Raw genomic sequence first — 23,454 nt, forward strand, 5'->3', positions numbered from 1 at the left:
CAAAAATGCAGATAAACAGTTTTGTTTCAATTTTTAAATAGGATTAAAACCAACCAAACAATGAATCTCCAACATAGTGCAAATTACAGCTTTTCAAATTGAAATGACCTCACACAGCCAGAAAGGTGTAGCACTGCTGAAATTTGATAGCTATAAACCAGAAGAAGAAATATTGGAATATGTACAGCTAAAATTTGCATAATAAAATAATCACCTTTAATATAGAAAAGCCTGTCTGAGAAGAGCAATTACAACAAATCTATGAAGAAGAGATTGCACTAAGATATTAGTTGCTTGCCATGCTAGAAGGTACAGTCATATTTATTTAGGCATAACAATAATAAAACTGATACCAGCGTGTTGCTATCAGTGTACACTGTCATCTCAATAACTACAAAATACAATAAGGAAACTAAAAAACAGAAAAGCTCACCACTTCTTCATGCCTGCATTTTCTCACATTAATTCCATTAATCTGTTATTAAAAAGATAAAGAGAAGACTTACTCTACATTTCATAAGTATAGATTTCATTTCACTTTTCTAGAAAAATATAAACAAAAGAACTTGCAATTTTACTCACCTGTAGAATTGCATCTCCTATAAAGAGCAAACCTGAAAGTTCCGCTGAAAACAGAAAGCATATTTTTCACTCATTCTGTACAAAACATCCTACATTTTGTGTATGTGTACATATATTCCTATTTAATTTAATGTTTTTACATAATACTTTAAAAAAATTAAACAAAAACTTCATAAAAAACCCAACATACAAGTTCCAAATAAATTATTTGGATTTTTTTTTTTTTAAATCCCAAAATACTGGCATTTCAGTGTTACAATGAAAGAGTCTACCCAGCCCAAGTACAAGACTATGAAACATCTTCCATCAGTCACTAGCACCTTTCAGACCATTATGGTGAGGTATGGCATACTTTTCTGAACAGAAAATGACTGCAGGACTAGGTCCTACATGCCTGTGAGAGATCGTTTCTTACAAACTCTGAGGAAAAAGCAACATGGAGACTCCAGAGCTACTTACGAATGACAAGTATAACATGTAAGCTTTTACCAAAGATACTTTAGGTCCTGCATCTTTGATAAACTCAGAGGAGTATTCATGCTGGATAACAGTATGCTGAAGAGCTAGACAATCAGTATATTGTAAAAAATAACCAGCCAAACTGAATTTGATTTTTTAAAAAAACCTATATCCTATAAATCACAAGGGAATTTACAAAATCTAATTCTGCACCTGCTATCTTAAAATATTCTGCTGTTTTACAGAGCTATCTAATGCAAATATACTTTATAAATCCACAAGAATTGTCTATAAAGAAGTAAATAATCCCTAACATGAGAATTGAGGAATGTTAACAGATTATATGGGATTATTTATCTAAAGAACTTGAAACACCACAGAAGACACTGTCTAGAAAAGAATAAAGTGTGCCTTGATCCAAAAACTTTACTTATTTACACGAGCTCTAAAACTAGAATCAATATTGACATAGGTTATGATACTCAAGTATGTGTTTGAAGGACTGGTCTTATTAGCTAGATGTAACAAAGGATGCTTAAATTATTGGAGGATAGACATTCTGATTTAAGAATTGCATCAAATGTCACATATGTGTTTAGAGATCCAAAGAAAGAGCTGGAGTCAACTGGGAGAAGAACCAAGCCTGCAGAGCTTTGATGTACAGGTTCTGGGTCAAACAGAATTTTTTGTGTCAAAGATCCCTAGTACAGACACATGGCACTTTCTGCACCCCAAGACAATAGTCTCCTACACAAGAGATGTCCCTCAAAAATACCTCTCGAAAAATCAGCAGTGTTTTTATTGAAAGTAGTAATGGACATTATATCTCAGCTAGGTATTGAGGTTAGAAACAATGCATCAGCTACTGCAGAAAAAAAACAGTGGCAAAAATAAAAGAAAACAGTGTGCACTTTTGTGTGCTCAACTAAACTCAAGTTTATCTTTCTTATTTTTCCTGCGGTGCTGAATAGCATTTTAATAGCTCATGTAGGTAATATATGCCACATTATTATGCATTACATATTTATATGGATACTGAAAAGAACAGAGTCACAAGTATAACTTCTTAAGGTTAACCTTATTGCCTTCCTTAGGGGTTCACTCCATGCTACTCTACAGCTTCCCTACATAGAACTTTCACATCTGCCTTTCAGGGTTGGCTTTCAGTTCTCAATATGCTGATTCCCCTGTACCTCTCCTTATCTGTGTGGGTGAATATAAGATTTTTTTTATGCTGGCATATTTTAATTGTGCAGAAGCAGCATCCTAGAATTACTGCATTACAGACACAGGGAAATACTTCCAAGTTTACACTTCTGACCTCACACAAATGTACGCAAATATACACAAACATAACAGAGAGATTAAATACACCATACTCGTACTGATTCACAACCTTCATCTATCATCATTGTACACATCACGAGCTAGTTAATCATTATCCATCTTCCTAGCCTCATTCCAATAATTTCCAAACATTGCCAGTTAAAAATAATACAGGGATTCATTACCAGCTCTGATTCTATTAAAAATAAGTATGATTAAGACCTTATGCAGTACCAGTTTTGCTATGTATGAGCTGCTGTAGCTTACACAGCACAGCATCTAATTTTGAAATAACATCGGGGTATTATCAAGGCTCTGCCCAGTCCTCTACCCAGTCCTGTCTGAGTACTACCCTACTAACCAATATAAAAAGAGATGCATTCTCTTCTTGTGTTACCATGCTTTAATGGCAAAACATTTGATCTGCTACAGATTCCTGGCAATAACCATTCGGAAATAAAAGCCACCAAACCATTAACTTGTTAAATTTGTTTAAAAAATTCATTCTCTAAATACCTTCCTATTCCTCTCCCTAAAAATAATGCTTTACAAGAACTTTTTAAAAAAAAATATGTTGAATACTGTTTACAAAATCTGTACTTCTTCAGAGAAGAGTTCGGAGGAAGAAAGACAGCATAATGACATGGAGAGAGAAATGGTAAACCAATAGCATTTGTTTAACACTTCCTAAAGAATCTCAAGACACAATCCACCTTGCTTTAAGGAGCATGTCAAAACACAGTGTACTAATCTGACACCCACCTCTTTGTTCTTTGGAAATCTTAGAAACGACCACTGGAATATTATGTTCTGCTCCACCCTGAAAACACAATAAATGGCAATCTCGTCAGTTACTGGAAATATATTTTTGCTTAAAATTATATTTTACCCTTTCTCTAACTGCAGTTTTCAGAGAGACTGAGAAGATAACTCTGCTTTTGCATTTCCTTTTTTTTTTTTTTTTTTTTTTTTTTAATAATACTTGATTGGGATTAATTCCTTATTGCCTCTCATAAAGAAGTTCTCAATTGCCATCATCAGCTCAGGAAGTGAATTCAATGTTGTTCAAATCTCTACAAGACTTGAAGAGAAAGGACATCAGTTTCTGTGAATTCTGTAGAGCCTAATATATGAAATGGTATCCTGCAAAAGCAAAATGGCCATCACACCACAATGGCAGCCACACTGCGACCACTTAGTTTTCATGCTGGCAAGAAACAGGTAAACAAAAGCCCAAGAAAAGCAAGTTTGGACTTTTCATCTCAAAAGTACCCTTTATTTGTTTCCATCTCTGTCATACAAGCACAAAGAGCTAGCAAAGCAGTGGGACAAGTAACAAGGAACATAAAAAGAAACCTTAAGAAATAGAACAGTAGGTGTTCATTAAATAGGGGGAAATAAAGGAAAGCTGGACGGTAGTTCAACAGTGAGACAGCAATTCAGTGCTGTTGCTTCATTCAATTTATCCTGTTGGGACTGGAAACATTCATGGTGCTTAAGAATAAAGTATTAAAAAGAAACCTTAAATAAAAAGGAAACTCAAAGGAAGAGAAAGGCAAATATACACAGAGACGCAAATATTTTTTCCTCAGTAAAGAACATCAAAGTGTAAGCCTGAATGCAAACTGTACAAATTCAGATCATCAGAAATGACAATTTGCCACACTGTAATTTTCCCTAGGAATTCTGGTTAAGAGTTTGTTTACTCCCCTTCAGCAGCCAGATTTTTCTTTGAAACAATGGCTTTCTTAGGTCCAGGCATTCAGTGTCAGGGCGTAGAAAGGACTGCCATGGGTATTTTGGTGGCCTAAGGAACAGTACGTATCCCTTCTTCATGCAGTAACCAATTGTCAGAAACTGAACAGACTCCTGCACTCAACACCTATTTCTGTCATGGAATAAAGATGAATTTCCTGTGAAGTCACAGAATTTTAAATAGGATTAAAGTTCCTTCTGCTAGTAGCTATCAATGTAAATTATCCTAAAAACACTGAGTTAATAGGGATCTCAGTAATATCACAACAATTACATATCAAGTTCTATCAGCATTGAACGAGATGAGTGTAGACAAACACAGAACGTATTGGTATTTGTAGCTGAGTATTCACTACACAAAGACCATGAGGCTACCTTTCTTTCTGTCAGGCTTAGTGATGTATTCAGACTAAATAAATTGTAGCGTTATAACTTGTTGAATATTTTCCAATGGTTTTCACCAGAGGAACAGCAATAGTAAAAGTTGGTTTCACTTAAGACAATCAGTTTATACTCATTAAATTTGTAAGTTTTAACCTACACCCTCCAGATTTTTCCTTAGTCACATGCACAGTTAATTTCTTCCAAATTTTTCAAACAAACCGAAAAATAATTGTGTCGGTTCCCTTCGTAAGTCTCCAGTGTTACACAGAGATTGCACTATCCAGGACATTTGAAGCTCAGTGAAGGAGTGTAGGGTTTAAAACTCAGAAGAGCTAACATAGGTCCTTTTTTTCCAGTAAAACGGCCTCCCTCCTTATACTCAGCTCTTCAGTAAAGAGGGAAATTGCTGTTATTACTAAGCCAGCCTGCAATGCACACAACATGGTTATTCCTCCCTCACTCACTACATCTACTTAAATCAATATACACTGCAGTTTTGAAGAAGCATTTAGTAATGTCTTACTTAAGAAAATGATCTCCTCTCACTGCATCCCAGCCTGGCCAGTATGAAGGATTTCATTCAAATTAGTCACAGGAGGTGTTGACTGCTATTCTAAGTAACAAAAATTCAAAATGGGAAAGATAAAATAGTTGACCGCGTATCTATACCCAGTCATCATTAGCAATTTGCAGCAAACTAAAAAAGCTATATATATTCTGCAACTTCTTGTTGAATACAACTTCAGATTGAGACTGCAACTTCGCATCATGCATCCTGAATACTTGATTCTATGTTCTGTAGAAGGAAAAGTGTATGCATGTCTAAAGTCTGGTTATATAGGCTTAGGAGATACCCTCCTGCAGAAACCTCTAGGAACAGAGGCCACTTTTCCATCATTTTAAATTTTCCCTCCCTTTAGTATGGACATGTAGTTATAACCTCAGACCAGAGGAGGGAACAAAAATATGTCAAGTAATGGTGTTGGAGTCTAAACTGCTCAGACCTCTACCAGATTCTAACACCGATCTTTGTAATGCAAATTTTCTTTGTGATTTTTCCTTAAGCAGGCAAGGATGAGCCTGGAATAAAGGTAGCTGACAACCTGCAGAGGGGGTCCTGCTAAAAGAAGCAGAGCAAGCTCTAATCACCAGCAGCTGTTTGAAGCTCACTGTCCTGGATGTTGGCCACTACTGGTGGGAGGTCACCCACACCTCCTTTCAAAGTGTCACATGATACAGTTCTAAAGATTTTTTTCTTATCCCAGTTTTTATGTATGAGGGATGGTTTTTTTCTGAAGTTTTAGTCATATGAAAAATAGGACAACTGAAACTAGTAACTTTTATTGACAAATGCTGTTTTTGTGTTTGGCTCCAAGTATAATATGAAAATTACTATTTTGTTTTTCTAACAGAGAGAGTCTATAAAAAATTATACCAATTGTTGGACATTAGCATCCTCAGAGTTATACAATATAGGGGACATTTTTATTTCATACTAAAGGCAACATTCCACTAACAAAAACGGTCCTGTTTGTTTTAGCTTTAAGGTCTAGTGGCATAATATCGTTCATGTCTATGAGGATAAACTATCTTCCCAACTGAAAATGGGTGACTTTATACATTTTGGCTGTTGGAAACAGTCCATGTAAAGCTCTGAACTGTGTTCATGGACTGTCTTAGAGAATACTAGTTGGTGTAAGCTAAAACTGTGCCAGGAATTATGCCAGCAATTAAACAATATGGACAATAATGCATCAATGTTAATTGGCACTTTAAACTCTCCCTTTCTATAGAACAGCATAGCTGGAACCGAAATGCCACTCCTAAAATGCATTCAACACCAACTTCTGCAAGTACACAAGCCTTTAAAGATGAAAAGATAATTTTTTAAACTAAAAGCTGGATTATTCATCTATTAATTAGAGGCTTCTAGCCTTTTTTTGTTCATTTGTTTCAATTTGAAACACAGAGAAAATGTGTTAGTAAAAAAAAAAATCACAGAATGAATGAAGAGGATCACCTAAGTATGTACGTAAGTGTGAGCAGGAGAGGTGCACATGCCTGCTTTAGAGATTTTTTGATCAAGTCAAACCTTGGAAAGTCAAACTGAATCTCAGCAGATCTGTGATGCTGTTCATCATTTAAAAAGAACAATCAAAACACAGGCAGGAAAATGGCACTGTACGGAGTCCTAGTAGCCAGGACTCTGGCTGTAACTGCAAACCTTAATTTATTTAATCAGCTATCAATTTTATTGCCTATGTCCGCAAGAACATTACACTCCAATTATTGAGAAACATGATGTTCTTTCAGAAGTCATAGATTTAGCAGCTTCTTGTGTCAAATGCCTGCATCTCAGACTTGTCAGAGATATGATAAATAAATCCTACACTACACATCAATTTCTACATCTAACTCTATGGCTATTCTTTTACACACAGAGGTTTATTACTGAGGGTTCTAAAGGGGCTTCAGAAATCAGAAAATAATTCCTTCTGAAGAGGGTAGAACAGATCAGTTCTGCTTCAAATTCAATCACACGTTTACAATTAACTTAAGTAAAATGAAGTTCAGTAAAAGACAAAACAGGTGGGGTTTTTGTTCTTTAAAAACTTCAAAGAGTGCAATTTTTTAAGGGGCTTAAATTCAGATCTTGTGCAAAAATCAATCTCACAAGTAGGTTTTTTTAAGCAGTTAGATGAGTCTCTGCTTTTTCCCTTCTAGGCTGAATACACAATCTTTTTTGGCACTTTAAAATATTTTTGCAACTTCCAAAATTTTTGCTCTGAATAATGGATATCTTGCTCTAAAATTTAATAATATCTTGCTCCACTAATTTTAGCAAGACCATTGCACATTCACATTTAATTTATATTTTGCAGTGATATTTTATTTTACACAATGTACCTGATACTTAAATAATGTCATCTTAAGCTTGTCAGCAATTTTAATTCTAAAAGATAACCAATTGTAATGTATAACTAAAAAAATCAATTTTAGTGACCCTTGATGAGATTTGTTCTCCAAACTTCAAAAGTCCTTAGTGTAAAGTCCTTAGCTAAATAAAACCTCACCCACCCATATACTTGATTTTACACTGACATGCATCACTTCATTGTTATTCAGTGAACTGTAACCTATAATGATATTGGAGGAAAAGAACTTGTGTGCTGTTGACTAAACTCATGAGAAACTTTGGCCACAAAATAGCAATTAGCTTTCCTTGAATAGAGGTCTGCAGTGGGTCAACAAGATAACAGCAAGTGTACCAAGACATATTTTAAGAATTAGTATTTCTATTCAGCAATATTCTTATCAATGAGAACACAAATGCACATTAATCCCTCTTCTGAGTCACTTCTTATAAGGTCAGTACTGGTAGATGTTCTAGTTCTATAGGAAAGTCTATACTTTCACTTTATATGCATAATTTAAGCCTCTTTGCATTCATGTGAAGCTCACTTCACTTTTTCCATTACTATCTTGAGACAGAGGACTGCTGTGTTTAGAAGATAAAATTAATGTGTTGTCTACACTGAGATTCAAAGCCAAGGTAAGGTTTTCAAAATCATAGATTACGATGACAAAAATGATCAACCTTCCTCCTCTTCATCCTTCCCTCCCTCAAAAAGGATCACCTACACTTACATATGTTCTTAAATCTTACTGAAGAAAGAAAAAATATGGTAACATGATAAATTGTTGCCTTTGCTTGATCTACAGCAAAATAAACAACATGAAAAAGCAATAACACTTTTTGTGCTACTAATGAATTGCAGTGAATTAATGTGATATTCTTTGTAGAATTGATGATGAACTTATTGGCTGTTCTATGTGCCCGCCACTGAAATTTGGCATTCATTAATAAACACTTAAATTAGCTCTTGAACAAAAGTACAGTCTGTACAGTTGCAAACACTTCTCAGCTCTTGTATCAAATCTTATTACAGAGTTGCTCAGCTTGAATCTTAAAGGAATGATCTTTCTAGTGCATTCCATTCCATAGGGCAGCGTAGTTGCTGGTTGGCTACTATATGTAACATGCTAGAATATGTTTGCTCTCTTATTTCTAATCCCCTAAAATACAGTTTGTTCTCATTAAAAGTAACATTAACTATATACAAAGACACTTTGCATAACATGGAATAATATACAAAAAAATAATCCTACCTTTATACTTAATCCAAATCCTCCTACAGTCTGTCTTCTAATTGTTACTGTTCTTTCCTGGAAAGAAAAAAAAAAAAAGATAAATTGAGTTATAAATAAAGTTTTGTTAAATTTATTGTTTTCTGCCATAAAATCTATATTTACACTTCAATAAGTTGGTTTTTTGCTCCCATCCTACACTGCTTGCTCTTGTTTTAATAAATTTTTGAGTTCCTGAATGTGAAATCCCATGAACCCTATGCTGCAGAGGAAAAAGATAAAGTCTGTAAGAAAAGCAGAGTCCTGTCACGGACAAAAAATTGTTTGCTCAATTCATACTATACTATCAAGTTCTGCATTGCAATAAGAACAGAACTGTAGAGTTTAACAGTCAGTGCATAACACATGCATTTCAGAGGTCTTAACCTCAACTACTTCTAAATTGGTCCCATGTGCAGACTGAGCATTACAGGCTGAAGTACATAAACTGCATTCCTTCAGCATATTTTCGAATTAGTTTCATCCAGAAGGAATTCAATTTGTGTACTCCAAGACCACTCAGTGATGTGAACCAAAGCATGGGAAGTGCACATGATCCAGAAATTAATTTCAAAGCACAGTCCTGATCCAAATTAAAAAACTGATACAAACACAGCTACTGTTGACCTCAGAGCTCTGGTTTAGAAATCATAACCAATGATTTAAAGGGTTTTGTTACAGTCAGAATTATTTAAAGTAATTTATTTTTCTTTAACTTTTATTACCCATCCTAAAATTTCTTCTATTAAACCTGCGGGCTATTATATGTCTTAGATATGAACATTTGCAAAAAAGACTTTTTTTTTTTTCCTAGTCTACCTTTTTGACTTTATTCCCAAAGATCATTTAGAATTCATCAATTTGGTTAGCAGTAAAAAAATCTTCATAGCAGATATACCAGATACAAATGTGGATGTCCAGATACAAATACATGGAATATATAGATTTTTTTAATGCCATCTACAGGTAGTCTAGATTTTATACTGATCTCATTATATATATTGCAAAGCATAAGTCTCATATGTATTTTATCAACATACGTTCATATATTTCAGCACGATCAGCATAGATTGCCAATGTCAGTCAAGTTTGAATAAGTCTCTCATCAGAAACACACCAGTGACGGAGAGGATGAAATATCTACTGAGATATTTTTCCCTCCCTACCTCATATACAGAAAGGAAAAGAAAGGATGTAGGGCTACTGCATAAGAGCTTGGGAAAACTAATATTGCTGAATTTGGGGGAAAATCCAGTTGTCTTCTTTCCTTTTCACATTTGTGACAAATATGAATTGTGTAACTGCAGAAAGAGCAAGCATAAACCAGTCCAATATTTTGGATGGCAAGGAAAAATGGATGGCCTAAAATGAGACTTTCTATTTATTTATTTAGGCTAATTCTTGTAAATGTTTAATCTAAGAAAGAGGTACATAATTTTGCTGTTAAATGGTCAAAGTTTTTGAATTATTTTTTAACATTTGAACTGTATGAAAAAAACCCCACTTTTTTATTTTTAATCCGAAAATGAATGTGTACCATGGCAATAGAAGAATATATGGCTATCCTGTTTCATCCATGTGTTTCTGAGCTGTTCAGAGGGACCAGAAGCGCCTTCTCAGCTCTCAACTTAAACCTTCTAGGAAGAAACTAGTATTTTTGTTTGCGCAAATCAAACAGAAAATACTTGTGTTACCTAAGAAGATGTTGAAAAATAGCAACCTTTTAATAAACTGGCTTGACAGTATTACATTAAGCATGAATTGAATAAAGAATATCACACTTTACAATTAAATTTCAAATGAAGTGGTATGCTCAGTGAAAAACATAAATCTTCATTAAAATTTATAGTACACCCTATGTCAGTGGTCACTGTAAAATTTAAATGGTGACATCTAATATATTCCAAGCTGGAGCTATGCTTTTAAAAAGCTAATAGAAAGCTGTCCTGCAGAATGCTCTCTTTCTTAGCACAACACACACAAGTACCCATATAAAAGAGTCAATAAAATATTCTTTCTGGGTTTCAGTTAAGATAAGGTAGTGTCAAGGCAGCCCTGAAAACAGCTGATTTGAGGTATTTTGTGAGTTTATCCGTACTGTCAGACAGGAAACTAGCAACATCTTACACTGGAGTTTGGTATTACTTTTCAAGAGAAAGAAATGCATGCTTCAGAATTTGCTAGCGTAGCAGATTACTAAATAGACAAAACAGTGTAAAAGTAAGCAAAGAGAACAGAAAAATTTCAAGCAACTGTAATTTTCCAGCACAGCAAAATTTATCCGAGGGTTTCATCTGGTATTTCTTCTAGTTTCTTTTCTGTCCACTGAGAGTAGATATTAAATATTTCAGGTCTGGACTGTTACTGAACTGAACTTTAAAAACATAGTGCAAACTAGATCCACCCAAGTGACGTTATGTGTAATAAAGGCTTTGCATTGTATTTAACCTAGGCTCATTCAACATGCTTTTCAGTCTTACAATAAAGAAATACTACTTTGGTGTATCTAATATGTAAAGACCTCTATATTCTTCACAGCATAATAACTAACAATTACAAACATGCAACAATTAATTATCTTAAAAAATGCAAATCAGAATTACATATGAGTTATACATTTCATTAATAAACCATCAATAATCCCCTAGTCTGCAATTGCAAACATCACATAAACAATATAGTGAAACAGCTTTTCAAGAACTGTCAGCATCACACATTTCATAAACCAGAATTTTGGCTTAGGATCAGAACACAGCTCTGATCAGATCTTTAATACAGAAGTTCAAAAGCAAAATGACAGAACTGATCTAACCAGAGTTAATTAATCTAAAACTGAGCCATTGGTCAAGGCAAGTTTTCTTCTGTAATCAGTATAGAAAAATAAATACATTCAATCCACTTGAGACAAAGCAGGTGTCCAAGTTAGGTGATAATCGTCTTCATCATCTATGTCCTCCATTGAGTATAGAGCCAGGATGTCAAATTTAACTTTGGAAAGACAAATCCCTCCCTTTAGAGTTGCAAAGTAACTCGAATAAGTATTTTGATGGTAGATAGCAGCTTTGAAATGCTTTGCCAGAAAGCTCTTTTATCTGAGTTTTTCTTTGTGACATGCTTGACTTGCATGTGACTTTTTGTGTGATTCACAAAAAACCCAACCCAAGCTTCATTTTCAGTGTCATCTTCAACCAAGGTGAACTGAATAAACCTTGTCTGCAAAGCATTATATTTTAATGTACAATAATATATTTAATAAAATTATTAATACAATAAGATGTTTGACCAGCAAACTGATGCAAATTGTTTTGTTCTGATGTCTTTCATTAGAATTTCAAATGAACAATAACAATAAAAAAATGTTTTTCACTGGTGTAATAGCTTTAAGTTCTTAAAATGCTTTACAACTATTCATTAATAAAATATGGTGACAACTCTGGAAGGCAACACATTTTGTACCAGTAAAGGAGTGCTTTAAGTATCCTGATTGAGCATTTATGCTGTTCCAGGGTAAAGATAGTGTAGTTCCATTGATTCCAAGTATCATCTTAAAATAAAATCTAACTAAAAATCTGTGTCAGCTGTAGATTTGTCTATTAATAGTTTATTTAGTTTCACTTTGCCCTCTATTTGCATAGGGTAGTATTATATGATTTGCAAACTCTAACAGCAACTTCATCTGATTCTGATGAAAAGCTACTTAGTTCAATACCAAAACTACACAAAATGTCCTCTAAGATTGAAATCACATTTGTTATCTACACTACACAGAACAGAACTCCTAGGATACTTAAATGCAAGATTCAGAGCAGTGTCTTAGAAGCCTCTTCCTGGAATAGAACAAAAGTAGTTATAATTTTATTGAAAAACTCAAAGCTGCTGCCAAGCTGTCAGCATTTTCCATGCCTCTAACTCAGAAAATTCCTCATCCACGCATATGTTCATTGACTGGAAAGGAGAGCTAAGAGTTTTGTCAAAAAAAATCTTCCTCAGAGCTATGCAGTGAAACAGAAGCAATGTTTTTGAGACTTTCATTAAAGAGGTATTAAAATTTCTCCTTAAAATCCACATGATCTTCTTGAGATCACAGACATCTTAAATGAGATTAAAAGTGAAGAACAGCCATGTGAGCAGACAGCAACAGTAAATAGTCAGGAAAGGAAAACAGAATCCTATGTAATCATTAATTATTTACATTTAGTCAAGAGTTAATATTATTTTTAACAGTTAAAGTTTAAGTAAAGATTCAAATATTTCATACTGACTGGTATGTGATGTAAAAGAAAGTTTATAATTGCTTAACTGACTTTTAACAATAATGATTAATTAGCAATAATTTCAAATTATTTATACTGTATAATAGTAATAGTAATCTAATGTGATCTAATAATCTGTCTATGAAAGTAGTAAAATAACAGTTGAACAAAAGGGTGAAGAAACTTCAAAACTCTTCATAAAACTGAGTTAATGGCATGTGTAACTTCAATATTCCTTTACTCAATCTTTTTACTAGGACATAAATATTACATTTTCAGTTTGGGACCCTGCTGTTTCTGGTTATTCATCTTACAAGAGCAAAGGTATGAAGAATTAATTTGTCTAGGTCCAGACAGAAAACAAGACCTCTCTTTTCACAGTGAATAGAACAGACATGAACGTACTATACATATGGAAGAACATGGAAAAAAGCTGAATGGGTGCAGAACAAAAGAGTACGTGGGAAAAGAGAAATAAACATGGAGGGCAATCTATAATACCATACTGACATGGAAAAAAGTAAGGGAAAAAAAGGAGGGAATTGCTAGAATATAATTTTTAAAATGTAATAATGAAATATAAAGATATAATCAATACATTGGCAACAACTTCATAGATCAGTCTGTTAACACTTCATGCCGTAATACCTTCAAGGCCATGCTCTCATGTAGTTTATCATCTATTATTAATCCCACTACATTTTGAAATAAGAAAATGTTATAAGAATTTTTTTTTTCATCAAATTATTTCATACATTTTTCCAGAAGGGAGATTTTATATCCTCTTTTTGGTAATGCTTTACTGTTTCTTACTGGCTTTTCTTTGGATTAATTGACAAGAACAGCCAAACTTTACGCTCATTCCGAGAACCACACGACATCCTTGTCTCTAAATTGGAGACATGGATTTGATGGATGGACCACTTTGGGGATAAGGAACTGTCTGGATGGTCGCACACAAAGAGTTGCAGTCAACAACTCGATGTCCAAGTGGAGATCAGTCACGTCCGGAGCTCCTCAGGGGTTGGTACTGGGACTGGCATGGTTTAACACCTTTGTTGGAGACAGACTGTGGGAATGAAGGCACCCTCAGCAAGTTTGCTGATGACACCAAGCTGCCTGTGCTGGAGGGAAAGGATGTCATCCAGACTGACCTGGACAGGCTTGAGAGGTGGGCCTCTGCGAACCTCATGAAGTTCAACAAGGATAAGTGCAAAGTCCTGCACAAGGACCAGGGCAACCCCAAGCACAAATACAGGCTGGGCAGAGAATGGATTGAGAGCAGCCCTGAGGAGAAGGACTTGGGAGTGTTGGCTGATGAGAAGCTCAACATGAGCTGGCATGAGGGGAAATTTAGATTTTTAAGAAGAAATTATTTCCTGTGAGGATGGTGAGACACTGGAACAGGTTGCCCAGCGAAGCTGTGGACACTGACTGGAACAACAAGATCACTCAACTCTTTGTTTGTTCTCGCTTCAAAATGTTCCCAGTGCTACAGCATACGCCTAAAAGCAGAAACATTCACCTAAGTATCTACTTATAAAAATTCTACTCCTAGGGATGATTTATTTCCAAAGTACTGCATTTCTTAATATAGAAATAAAAGAGAGAAAAACACAACTCCAAAGTCAGTATGGATCTGAATTCTTACTCAGCCTGGTAATGAACACTCTCTGTAGCTTTGTGATAGCTGTAGTTTCCAGCTACTGCCTCACATCATATACTGCCATCAATCAATGCTTCGGGTTCTCCAAGTGTTTTCTGGTCTGCAATATTTCTCTTTTTGTAGGGAAAAAACCTTCTTACAATGAAAAAAAAAGCTATTCTGCTCTTTGAAATTTCACTTTCCAAACGGCAGTCCTGTGTTTGAACCTCGCTACATTGCTATGCTTCTTATTTTTAAGTAGTTGCAGAAAAATAAGCTGGTTTAGGTTGTCCATAAATAATCATATTTACATCTGTCAGTTCTGGATTGTCACTTAAAAGCTGTCCAGATTGGCAGGGGAAAGAAAAGTTACCACTATCTGATAGATATTTGATGACTTCTGTGAAAAAATGGATTCACTCCACTGAATATCTGACAGATACCAACCTGGTAAAAAACAAAAATCACCATTCTTACTGGTAGCTTTGTGACGGTAACAAGAATGAAAGTACTTGAAAGGTGACCTATCTGTTCACATATTTGCAATTCTCATCAGGACAGGGAGTTTCACTCCCTGGCACCATTGGCACAATTCATACTATTCAATCACACATCAGAATCAAAATAGTAAATAAATACAGAAACAAATACAATACAAAAAATAAATCAATCCCATATGTTTACTATTTCAAGATTTTCGCTTTTTCATCACTATTTTTTCTACTCATTAACATTAGTAACATTCATTGGACCTGTTTTACCTACATAAAAATATATGAAAAAAAAATTTTACACTCTCCGAAAAAAATGATCCAAGGCAACAAAATGTGCAAGAAAGGGAAATGTAAGAATTTAATCTGACTGCTCAGGCAAGTCACAGTTAAGTGATATGTTCTGAATTTAAACTTATACTAAAAAATTAATATTACCTTTGTCATTTAAATAAAGACACAACAAAAAACATGCAAATGTGAAAAGTTTGTAAGTTGAAAAACTATTTTTAATGCAACTTATTTTTTTGTAATACCATATGGGATTCGTGTACAGTTATAAATCTTTCAATGCAGTTGATTTCACAATAGCAACAGGACAACTTTAAAAGTGAGATATAATATGTTCTTTATAAGAAAAAGAATGATAATGTAATTAATAATGCCAGAAATCAGATCTGGCTATAGTTCAATAATTTAAGTCAGTGTGCTGACTGACCTTGGAAAAGGTGTTTATTGATGAAGGATTTTTCTCTATCAAAAAACCAATTACAGTCCATAGGTTACATTTCAGATACATCTGTATCAACCTCAGTTAAATTCTTGGAAAAATGTGATACTACTCTGAGACCTGTTGCTCTATAAATACATAAAAAAGTGCATTAAATTTTATTAGTATAATGAATGATCTTCACATCATTCTCCCCAAAAGATCCTTTATTAAAAAAATGCTAAAATAAATTCTTAATATTTAATTAAATAATGAATTACTATTTAGCAGCATAGAATTACATTACTCAAAATAAATGAGAATCATCTGTTTCTTACCATCAGGTGAGCTAGCAGCATTTTGGAAATTATGAGTTTTTAACAGAACCTTTAAGAAAATTATGTAAAAATGTAAACTGTCCTGGTAGCTGAACTTAGCAATTTGGCAGCTGCTCACAGTACATTTTCAGTCTTTTAGAAAAACAGTAGCTGAGTCAAAACATCCATCTTATCAGATATTATGTTGTTCATATCCTCGGTTTATGGATCTCATATGCATATACACTCTATTAGAAAAATTTCTGAGTATGATTAGCAAACAAATAAAAGATATTAAAGAAAAGAAGAAAAAAAACATGGCTCCCTAGACAGATAAACTGCTACTCTTGATAAAGCCCAGTAATCCCTTTACTTGAATTTCAGATGTTCATGAAAGGTAACAGCAATTGTAAGGATTATCTTTAAAATAAAAATTTTGATTCTGGAATTGCAAAGATTAAAACTTTTCCTAGGAATAAATTTACTGAAGAATCATATTTCAGATCAGACATGCCATATCTTAGGCTATCCACCCTCCCATCATAACTTTCAACAAGGTCAGTATTAGGCTATCCTTGTTAGTCCAGGCTATTGACCTATATGTCTGAAAAGAATGGAGGTTGCCTTGTTGCACGTTGCCATCTCTCACACCATATAGCAAACTTGTATCTTTTCATGTAATTCAAGAAATACATTTAAAAGGAATATTCTATACTTCTGCCATCAATAGTGATGAAGTTCCTACGTGGTTTGATTCAGCTGTTTTCAAGGCATTTCTTTTTCAGATGAAAAGAGTAAAAATCCTAAGTGTTCTGGACCACAGGTAACTTACATGGAGATTTATGATTATTATAAGCATAAGAAAGCTGTTTGTTGGCAATACCACAATGATGAAAAAATATTTTGTGAGGGTCTGGTACTTTAGTGGATAAAAATGTGTACCTGACCTAACAGCCATCAATCTTATCTTCCAGTTTTCCCACAGAGAGATTCATTAATATCTTCAACACACAATCTACTTCAACTCAGGCATACACTTGCCATACGATAAAGCCTCTCTACAGGCAAGGATTAAATTTGGATTAGTAAAGACACTGCCTTCTAGGCTTTGAGTTTCAAAAATGTTCTTGATTTTGGTCATTCACACTGGAGTTCAAGTCTACATCAGATATCCACCAGCATCATAATGCAGAACCCACTGTTTTAGTCTCTTGGAATGCAAGTCTTTTTTGTTGCACACATAAAGAAATCACTGTAATACTTACTGATGCAACTGATGCTCAAATTTAGCTCTAATCCATGATCATTTGAATGACCTTTGATGCTTTATGGAATTACTACAGGTACAATTGCTGAAGGACCCTCACTAACACTATCATTTTGCTCAGCCTACTACTGAAACAGATGTTTTCTTTTCTAGTGTTTAACACTGTTTCTGTTGCTTATAATCTTTTATGCATTTTATTTTCTTACTCCAAACTGTATACAATGAAAGAAGAAACAAAGTTCCCTTGTACCTCTTTAGTCTTGAGAAACTAGAACTGTTTTCCACCAAAAAGGAAATATTCTAAATTAAGAACTAGGTCCTTATCCCATGTACTCACATTAAGCAGCACCTCATTCCTAGGAAGCCATTGATTTCATTTAGATTATTCCACAGGATGCAGATCAGGATAGAGCTGGAACGTTAAGTGACTGTTTAAAGTCTGTCCTACACAGAGGAGCATGCAAATTGATTCAGACCCAACAAACAGAAGAGATACTGTTCTGAACTAGAAACATAGCAATTGCCTTTCGTTCCTTAACAGTGCAGAAGTGAAAAAGTAAATCCTTATAATCAAATCATTTGAAGATTATTTATTAAAACGGATTAAAAAGAACATTTACCGTAGCTATTTATCTGTAAAATTTAACAATGCTATTGTTCCTCTTACAAATTTTATTTTTATTCTTTAGAGTTTATTCTATGAGGCATTCAATGTCAGTTGCTAATGAAAACACTTGCTCTTGCTCTGTAGAATGCATGTAGAAGAAAAATAGATGTGGTCAGTCATCTAGAATGACACAGAACAAAACAAAATCAACCAAGCAAAGTAAAACATAGGAGAAACATATAAACAAAGAAAAAAGAAAGTTAATAAATCAAGAATAAAAATGAGGAAAAAAAAAAAAGAAAGAAAAAAAAAAGGAAGCCTGTGGGGCTTATGTGATCATACTATACAATCAAAGTGTATGATTCCAGATGATTTAAATGACCTGTGACAAAAGGAACAGTTAACTGTCTGTGAAATGCCAATCATCCTTAGTTGGAATGAACCTACTGATTCAAGACCTAGTCTTAATCCCAGAGGAAATCAGGGTAAAGAAGTGTTCAAAAGTCACTAGTCTAACAATGACACTTTCAAGAGAAAAGAAACTCCTCATCACCACACCAATATCAGTCAGTTAATGAGTTATGCATTCAATATGCAAATAAGATAGGAGGAGTGTAATTAGTGAAGCAAATCATCCACTATTTTCTACAGTGCTGTTGCAAAACTAAAGAGGGCAAAACTGTAAGAGGAAAGCCTTTCTGTGAAATGGAAAAAAAATAAATATACATCTCATGAAGACATTTAAATAACAAGTTCAGAAGAAGTAATAGATATTACAGCAGAATAATGAAAGTCGTATTTTTGAGTGATAAAATCTTTTAATAAATAATGTTAGAATGGGGTTGGTGGAGAAACGGTGCCACAGTGTGTGTTGCTAATTGAACAACTATAGCCTGAGCTTGAACTCATGATTTCTTTCTATACGGGGTGCTAGATGTCCTGTATGTTGAGGAACAGTACAGTCTAATTAGTAAAAGGAGTATCTATATTCCATATAAAGCACACAAACATATATTAGTAAATTGCATTTGCACAGCATGAAACTGTCAAAAGCTAATGTCACATCTGTCATGCAAATAAACCCAGCCTCTATGGAGACAGTGTAGGCATTGTGTTTCTCTTGTTCTCAGAACCTTGAGATGTTCATAACAGTGAGACAGATTCTCCTATACGTTTTCCATTAATCTTCCACACTGTTGTCACTGCTAATATTCTACCAATTTATTTCTGGTTTCTGCTTTGTATCTTTTTATTATACTTGCACTTAGAGATACAGGGATGTGGCAACAGTAACAATTAATTAATAAAACAGACAGACATAATAGCAGTCACATAACATTTGCATAAACAGATATTACACTACTGTGCCTCACAAGATTTAATGTGGAATCCTATGATAATTTTATTTAGCTCAAGGGAAGAGCGGACTGTTTATGATAGTTTCCCATAAATCTTAAAAATACCTCTACAAAATATAATTAGTGTCTATAAAAATGTCTATAGAAATGAGTAGTAAATGGTTTCTATTATTTTTTTATCTATCTTTTAGAATTAAATAAAAAATTACTATTGCCATAGCTCTAAAACCTACAATATTATTCTATAGAACATTTTACACATCTGCCAAATAATTATCTACAAAGCTCAGTTTCTTATTCACAAAATTCAGTATGATGCTTAAGTAAGAAATCTGACACATCATGGGAAAACAGTAATACATAAATCACACTGTTACACTCTTCCAGCTGAAGTCCATCTTTATCAACATGATGTACCGATAAAACTAGTGACCCTGGCAGCATGGACTGGCAGCAAGCATGAAGTCCGGTGTTGTGCTACCATATGAAGCAACCCAAGCAAGAGAGGATAGCAGATGATTCCTCTACCAGCAAAGTCCTGCCATAACAGTTACCCATTAACTGTCTTATCAATTCCATAAACAATACTCAGGTATGTAAGTACATTGAGGTGTCTGTATTCACTGGAAAAATCACTGCTTGTGTCACTCCTATCACATTCAGTGGCTCCGATATTCAAGGGTGAGCACAGAGAAACAATACTGTAGTCATGCACGTAACTTACTCATTATCTTATTGCTGCTTCTTACATGAGTATTGCTAAGATTTACTCTCAAAAGATGATATATTAAAATAGTGTCAACAGTATAAAATGTATATCAAACTGTGGGAGTAAACACAACACGTATGTATGTGCGCGCACACACACACATACACACATTTTTGCTTTGTATAAAGTACATCTTAAAGAAAAAATAAAAACTACTTACACCAGAATAGAAAGGCTCACCAGACACACAGATCACATCCTGCTCCTGGATCATCAAAATATCTTTGGCTAAGTGCAGTCGCACTTTGAAAGGCTCCTGGTTACCATCCTGCAGCAAACAAATCCCTGTCTTTGTCTAATAAAGAAAAAAAGTTTTCTCAGTTAGCACTTTGCATTGCTAGACATGGTATTTTGAAACAGAATAGCTGAGAGATAAATACAGTTACAATAAATATGCAAATATCTAAAACTATTACCAATGATCACTGTAGCTAGTGTACTCAGAGTACAAGGGAACAATAGTTACAGTAGCAACTAGCGAACACAGATTTTGAAGTAACAAGGTGCTATTCTGACCACGATGAATTTGTGAAACTCCTTTCAAATTGCTTCAGAGCAGCTGTGCTCTTTCCATCTTTGTATTAAATGAAGATACCTCATACGGACATGAAATAAAAGCTGATGTTCCACATATTACACCAATTTTGACACAGAAATACATACAGTAACACCTCCAAACGAGCCACATGTGAGCAGTGACAGCCTACATGAACCTCTGGCTGACTTCTGATCTATAAGCAAAACAATGACTTGTGCTTTCATGTTCCCTTTCAAATGAGGATGCTTAAGCTAAGAATAAGAGAAAAGAGATCAAAGATTGCAACTCCCACTAGTAACTTACTTCTTGCTCCACTTCTGTATTTCACATTTATGGTTAGAAATCAGGAATTGTGTAGGATTCTTCAAAACACAATAAGCGACTTTCCAACAATCTAGCAGTGTCTTTGTGGTAGAACTTATTTGTGCCACTTTTTGGGGGCGTTATACATAACAGGTTTGAGCAGTGAAGTCTGCACATGTAAGCACCTGCAGTATTTAGCAATTTTTCCCTGAATGCTGAGTTGAAAATAGCACTCTTTATAGCACTTCATAAGTGGACAAAAGTCCTGTTGGTAGAGCATTTTTGGTATGAGAAATTTTTTTACAAGCAATCTAAAAATTCAGTCTTAAAAACATGTAATTTACCAGTATTACCTATACCTTTTTGCACAGATACAGATATGTATGCATGCACATATGTATCTCACAAGAAAATTCATATATAAAAATTACTTAAAATCTTGGACTCATCAGTGTCAGTAACAAAAGTTCCATTGTCTTCATTCAGGTCAGATTTCAATCCACAGCCTGTAAAAAGTTGGCTTGAGAGGAGATCAAGGAAACAAAAGTCTTGCTGTGAACTTTAACTGCCAAGGTTGACCTGGCTGAATCTGAGGGCTCTTTCTCAGACAGGAGTTTAAAAGAGGATTTGGAAGATCTCACCATAATGTGCTCTGATACCTTACATCCATAGCATGGAGAGAACAAACACAAATATGGAACTGACAGTAGGCAACTGGCCGAAGAAAAGTTTAAATTGCTCTCAAGAGGCTTTAATAGAGATGGAAAGGTCGAGGACAACCTTTAAATAGCTCTATATAATGTTCTCCACGGACAAACTGTTCTGTCACTTCTGCTTCATGCTAAACACTCCAACTTAGGAAATTGTTTTCTCTTGAATACCAGTAGCAAATCGTATAACTCAGCCATAACTTCAAAAGTGGCTCTGATGTTGTTTTTATTCTTTTTAAACTAAGTAAGAAGAAGAAGAAGTAAAGAGTTCCACGCACTGAACTCATAGAGGTCAGTAGAAGCTCTGGTCAGAAGACATCATACAGCCCACCTTCTAGTATTTAGGTGTCTTTTTTTTTTTTAAACAGGATGAGATAGAAAATGATTGACATGGACAGATAAATCAAATAAATGGATCACAAAAGGAGTTAGGTTTTCAGTGGTACTGAAAAATTCTGTCTCATATCATAGATAAAATGTTATGACATTCAAATAAAGATAACGTAAAGTAGTTAAATCTCCCTGGTCCTCTCCTTAAAACTTCTGCTTTACAGACTAAGATGACTCCTCTTTCCATGGAGTTGTGAAGTAAGTAACAGGTGACAATGGAAGTTGAACAAAGCAGGCTATAAATAACTACGGTCAAATAAAAGGGGCTAGCCTACAAACATCTACCAGTTATAAAATGCCTTTCTCCTGCAAAAAAGTTTGTAGATGTGCCTTTCCACCTCCCTGCATAACTGGCAATGGAATAAATTCTGCCTCTGATACACTGATTATAGTAACTTTGCCTTACTTGACTGCACACTTCTGATTTGGTCAATAACCCTATAAAATCTTCAAAGAGTCTTTCTGCAAAGGTTGAGGGGCTTCTTTGTGGGAATTAGAGGCACATAACCATAGCAGACACAATTAGCCAATAGAATAAAATTAAAATTCAAGTCGGTTTCTAAATGCATGTGGACTGAGCTTATTCAGTCTGAGCAAGGAAACCAAACTTGGGAACATTTTGGCCCTTGGAAAGATTGATCACGCACACTCAAGGATCTTTTTTACATCAGATACTCCAAAATGTAATGAACCACTTTACTGTTGTTGGGCTTTATGAAAGCTAGTTTATGATACAGTTCAAAATTAAATCCAAAATTAAATCTTCAATTATACTACCTCTTCCACTCTCTTACCTAAAAGCAGCATTAACATCCATGTAAAGGAGAAGAATGTAGTTGTTTCATTAGATGAGCTCAAGAGAAGTCCTTGAGAACAAAGACTAGATTTTAATTATTTCATTATGTTTCTTTTTGTCTGCTGAAATGTCTTGTTTCTTTCTCCCCCCACTCTCTTCAAAGCATCCAGTAAACTGAATCAAATAAAGACATGAGCTCTTGCATCCTTTTTCAGAGCTGAAACTTAGGGAAGATGTCCTGTAGATATGCTTTCATGTAAATTACTGTGTACATCAACATTTTTCATTCATGGGGCCCCAGTAAAATCATTCTGGTTGGAGGGAGATCATCTGTCTAGCCTATACACCTGTCATCTCTTACATTTGGAATAGCTTAGACGGTGTGCCTTCAAGTCTTCTACATTTCACTGGCAGAGGGCTCTACCCTACCCCTGACTTACAGCAATAAAACAGCATACAGCACGTTAGCTGAGCTACTGTCACTGTCAGTGTGAGGTCTTGCAAGGCATTCTTTTGTGCTCAAATGTTTGACACACTACATCATCTTACAGCAGACATGGATAGAGAAGCATAGTCCAGCTGATAACAGTTTGTTAAGCCAATATAC

General features: G+C 34.7%; 1 protein-coding gene across 1 annotated transcript in view; it reads right to left on the reverse strand.

The window, feature by feature from the left end:
* SNTG1 (syntrophin gamma 1) overlaps positions 1-20,872 on the reverse strand; it is a 150,331-nt gene extending 129,459 nt beyond the window's left edge. Inside the window, exons 1-6 of the mRNA XM_074146787.1 lie at positions 20,774-20,872; positions 20,271-20,405; positions 8,677-8,733; positions 3,130-3,187; positions 583-626; positions 434-475 (exon numbers count right to left, since the gene is read on the reverse strand). Coding sequence (XP_074002888.1) covers positions 434-475; positions 583-626; positions 3,130-3,187; positions 8,677-8,733; positions 20,271-20,405; positions 20,774-20,872 — 435 coding nt within the window. The remainder of the gene's footprint in view (positions 1-433; positions 476-582; positions 627-3,129; positions 3,188-8,676; positions 8,734-20,270; positions 20,406-20,773) is intronic.
* Positions 20,873-23,454: the final 2,582 nt, after the last annotated feature.

The sequence above is a fragment of the Numenius arquata genome, chromosome 4 (assembly GCF_964106895.1).
Source record: "Numenius arquata chromosome 4, bNumArq3.hap1.1, whole genome shotgun sequence".
Taxonomy (NCBI): domain Eukaryota; kingdom Metazoa; phylum Chordata; class Aves; order Charadriiformes; family Scolopacidae; genus Numenius; species Numenius arquata.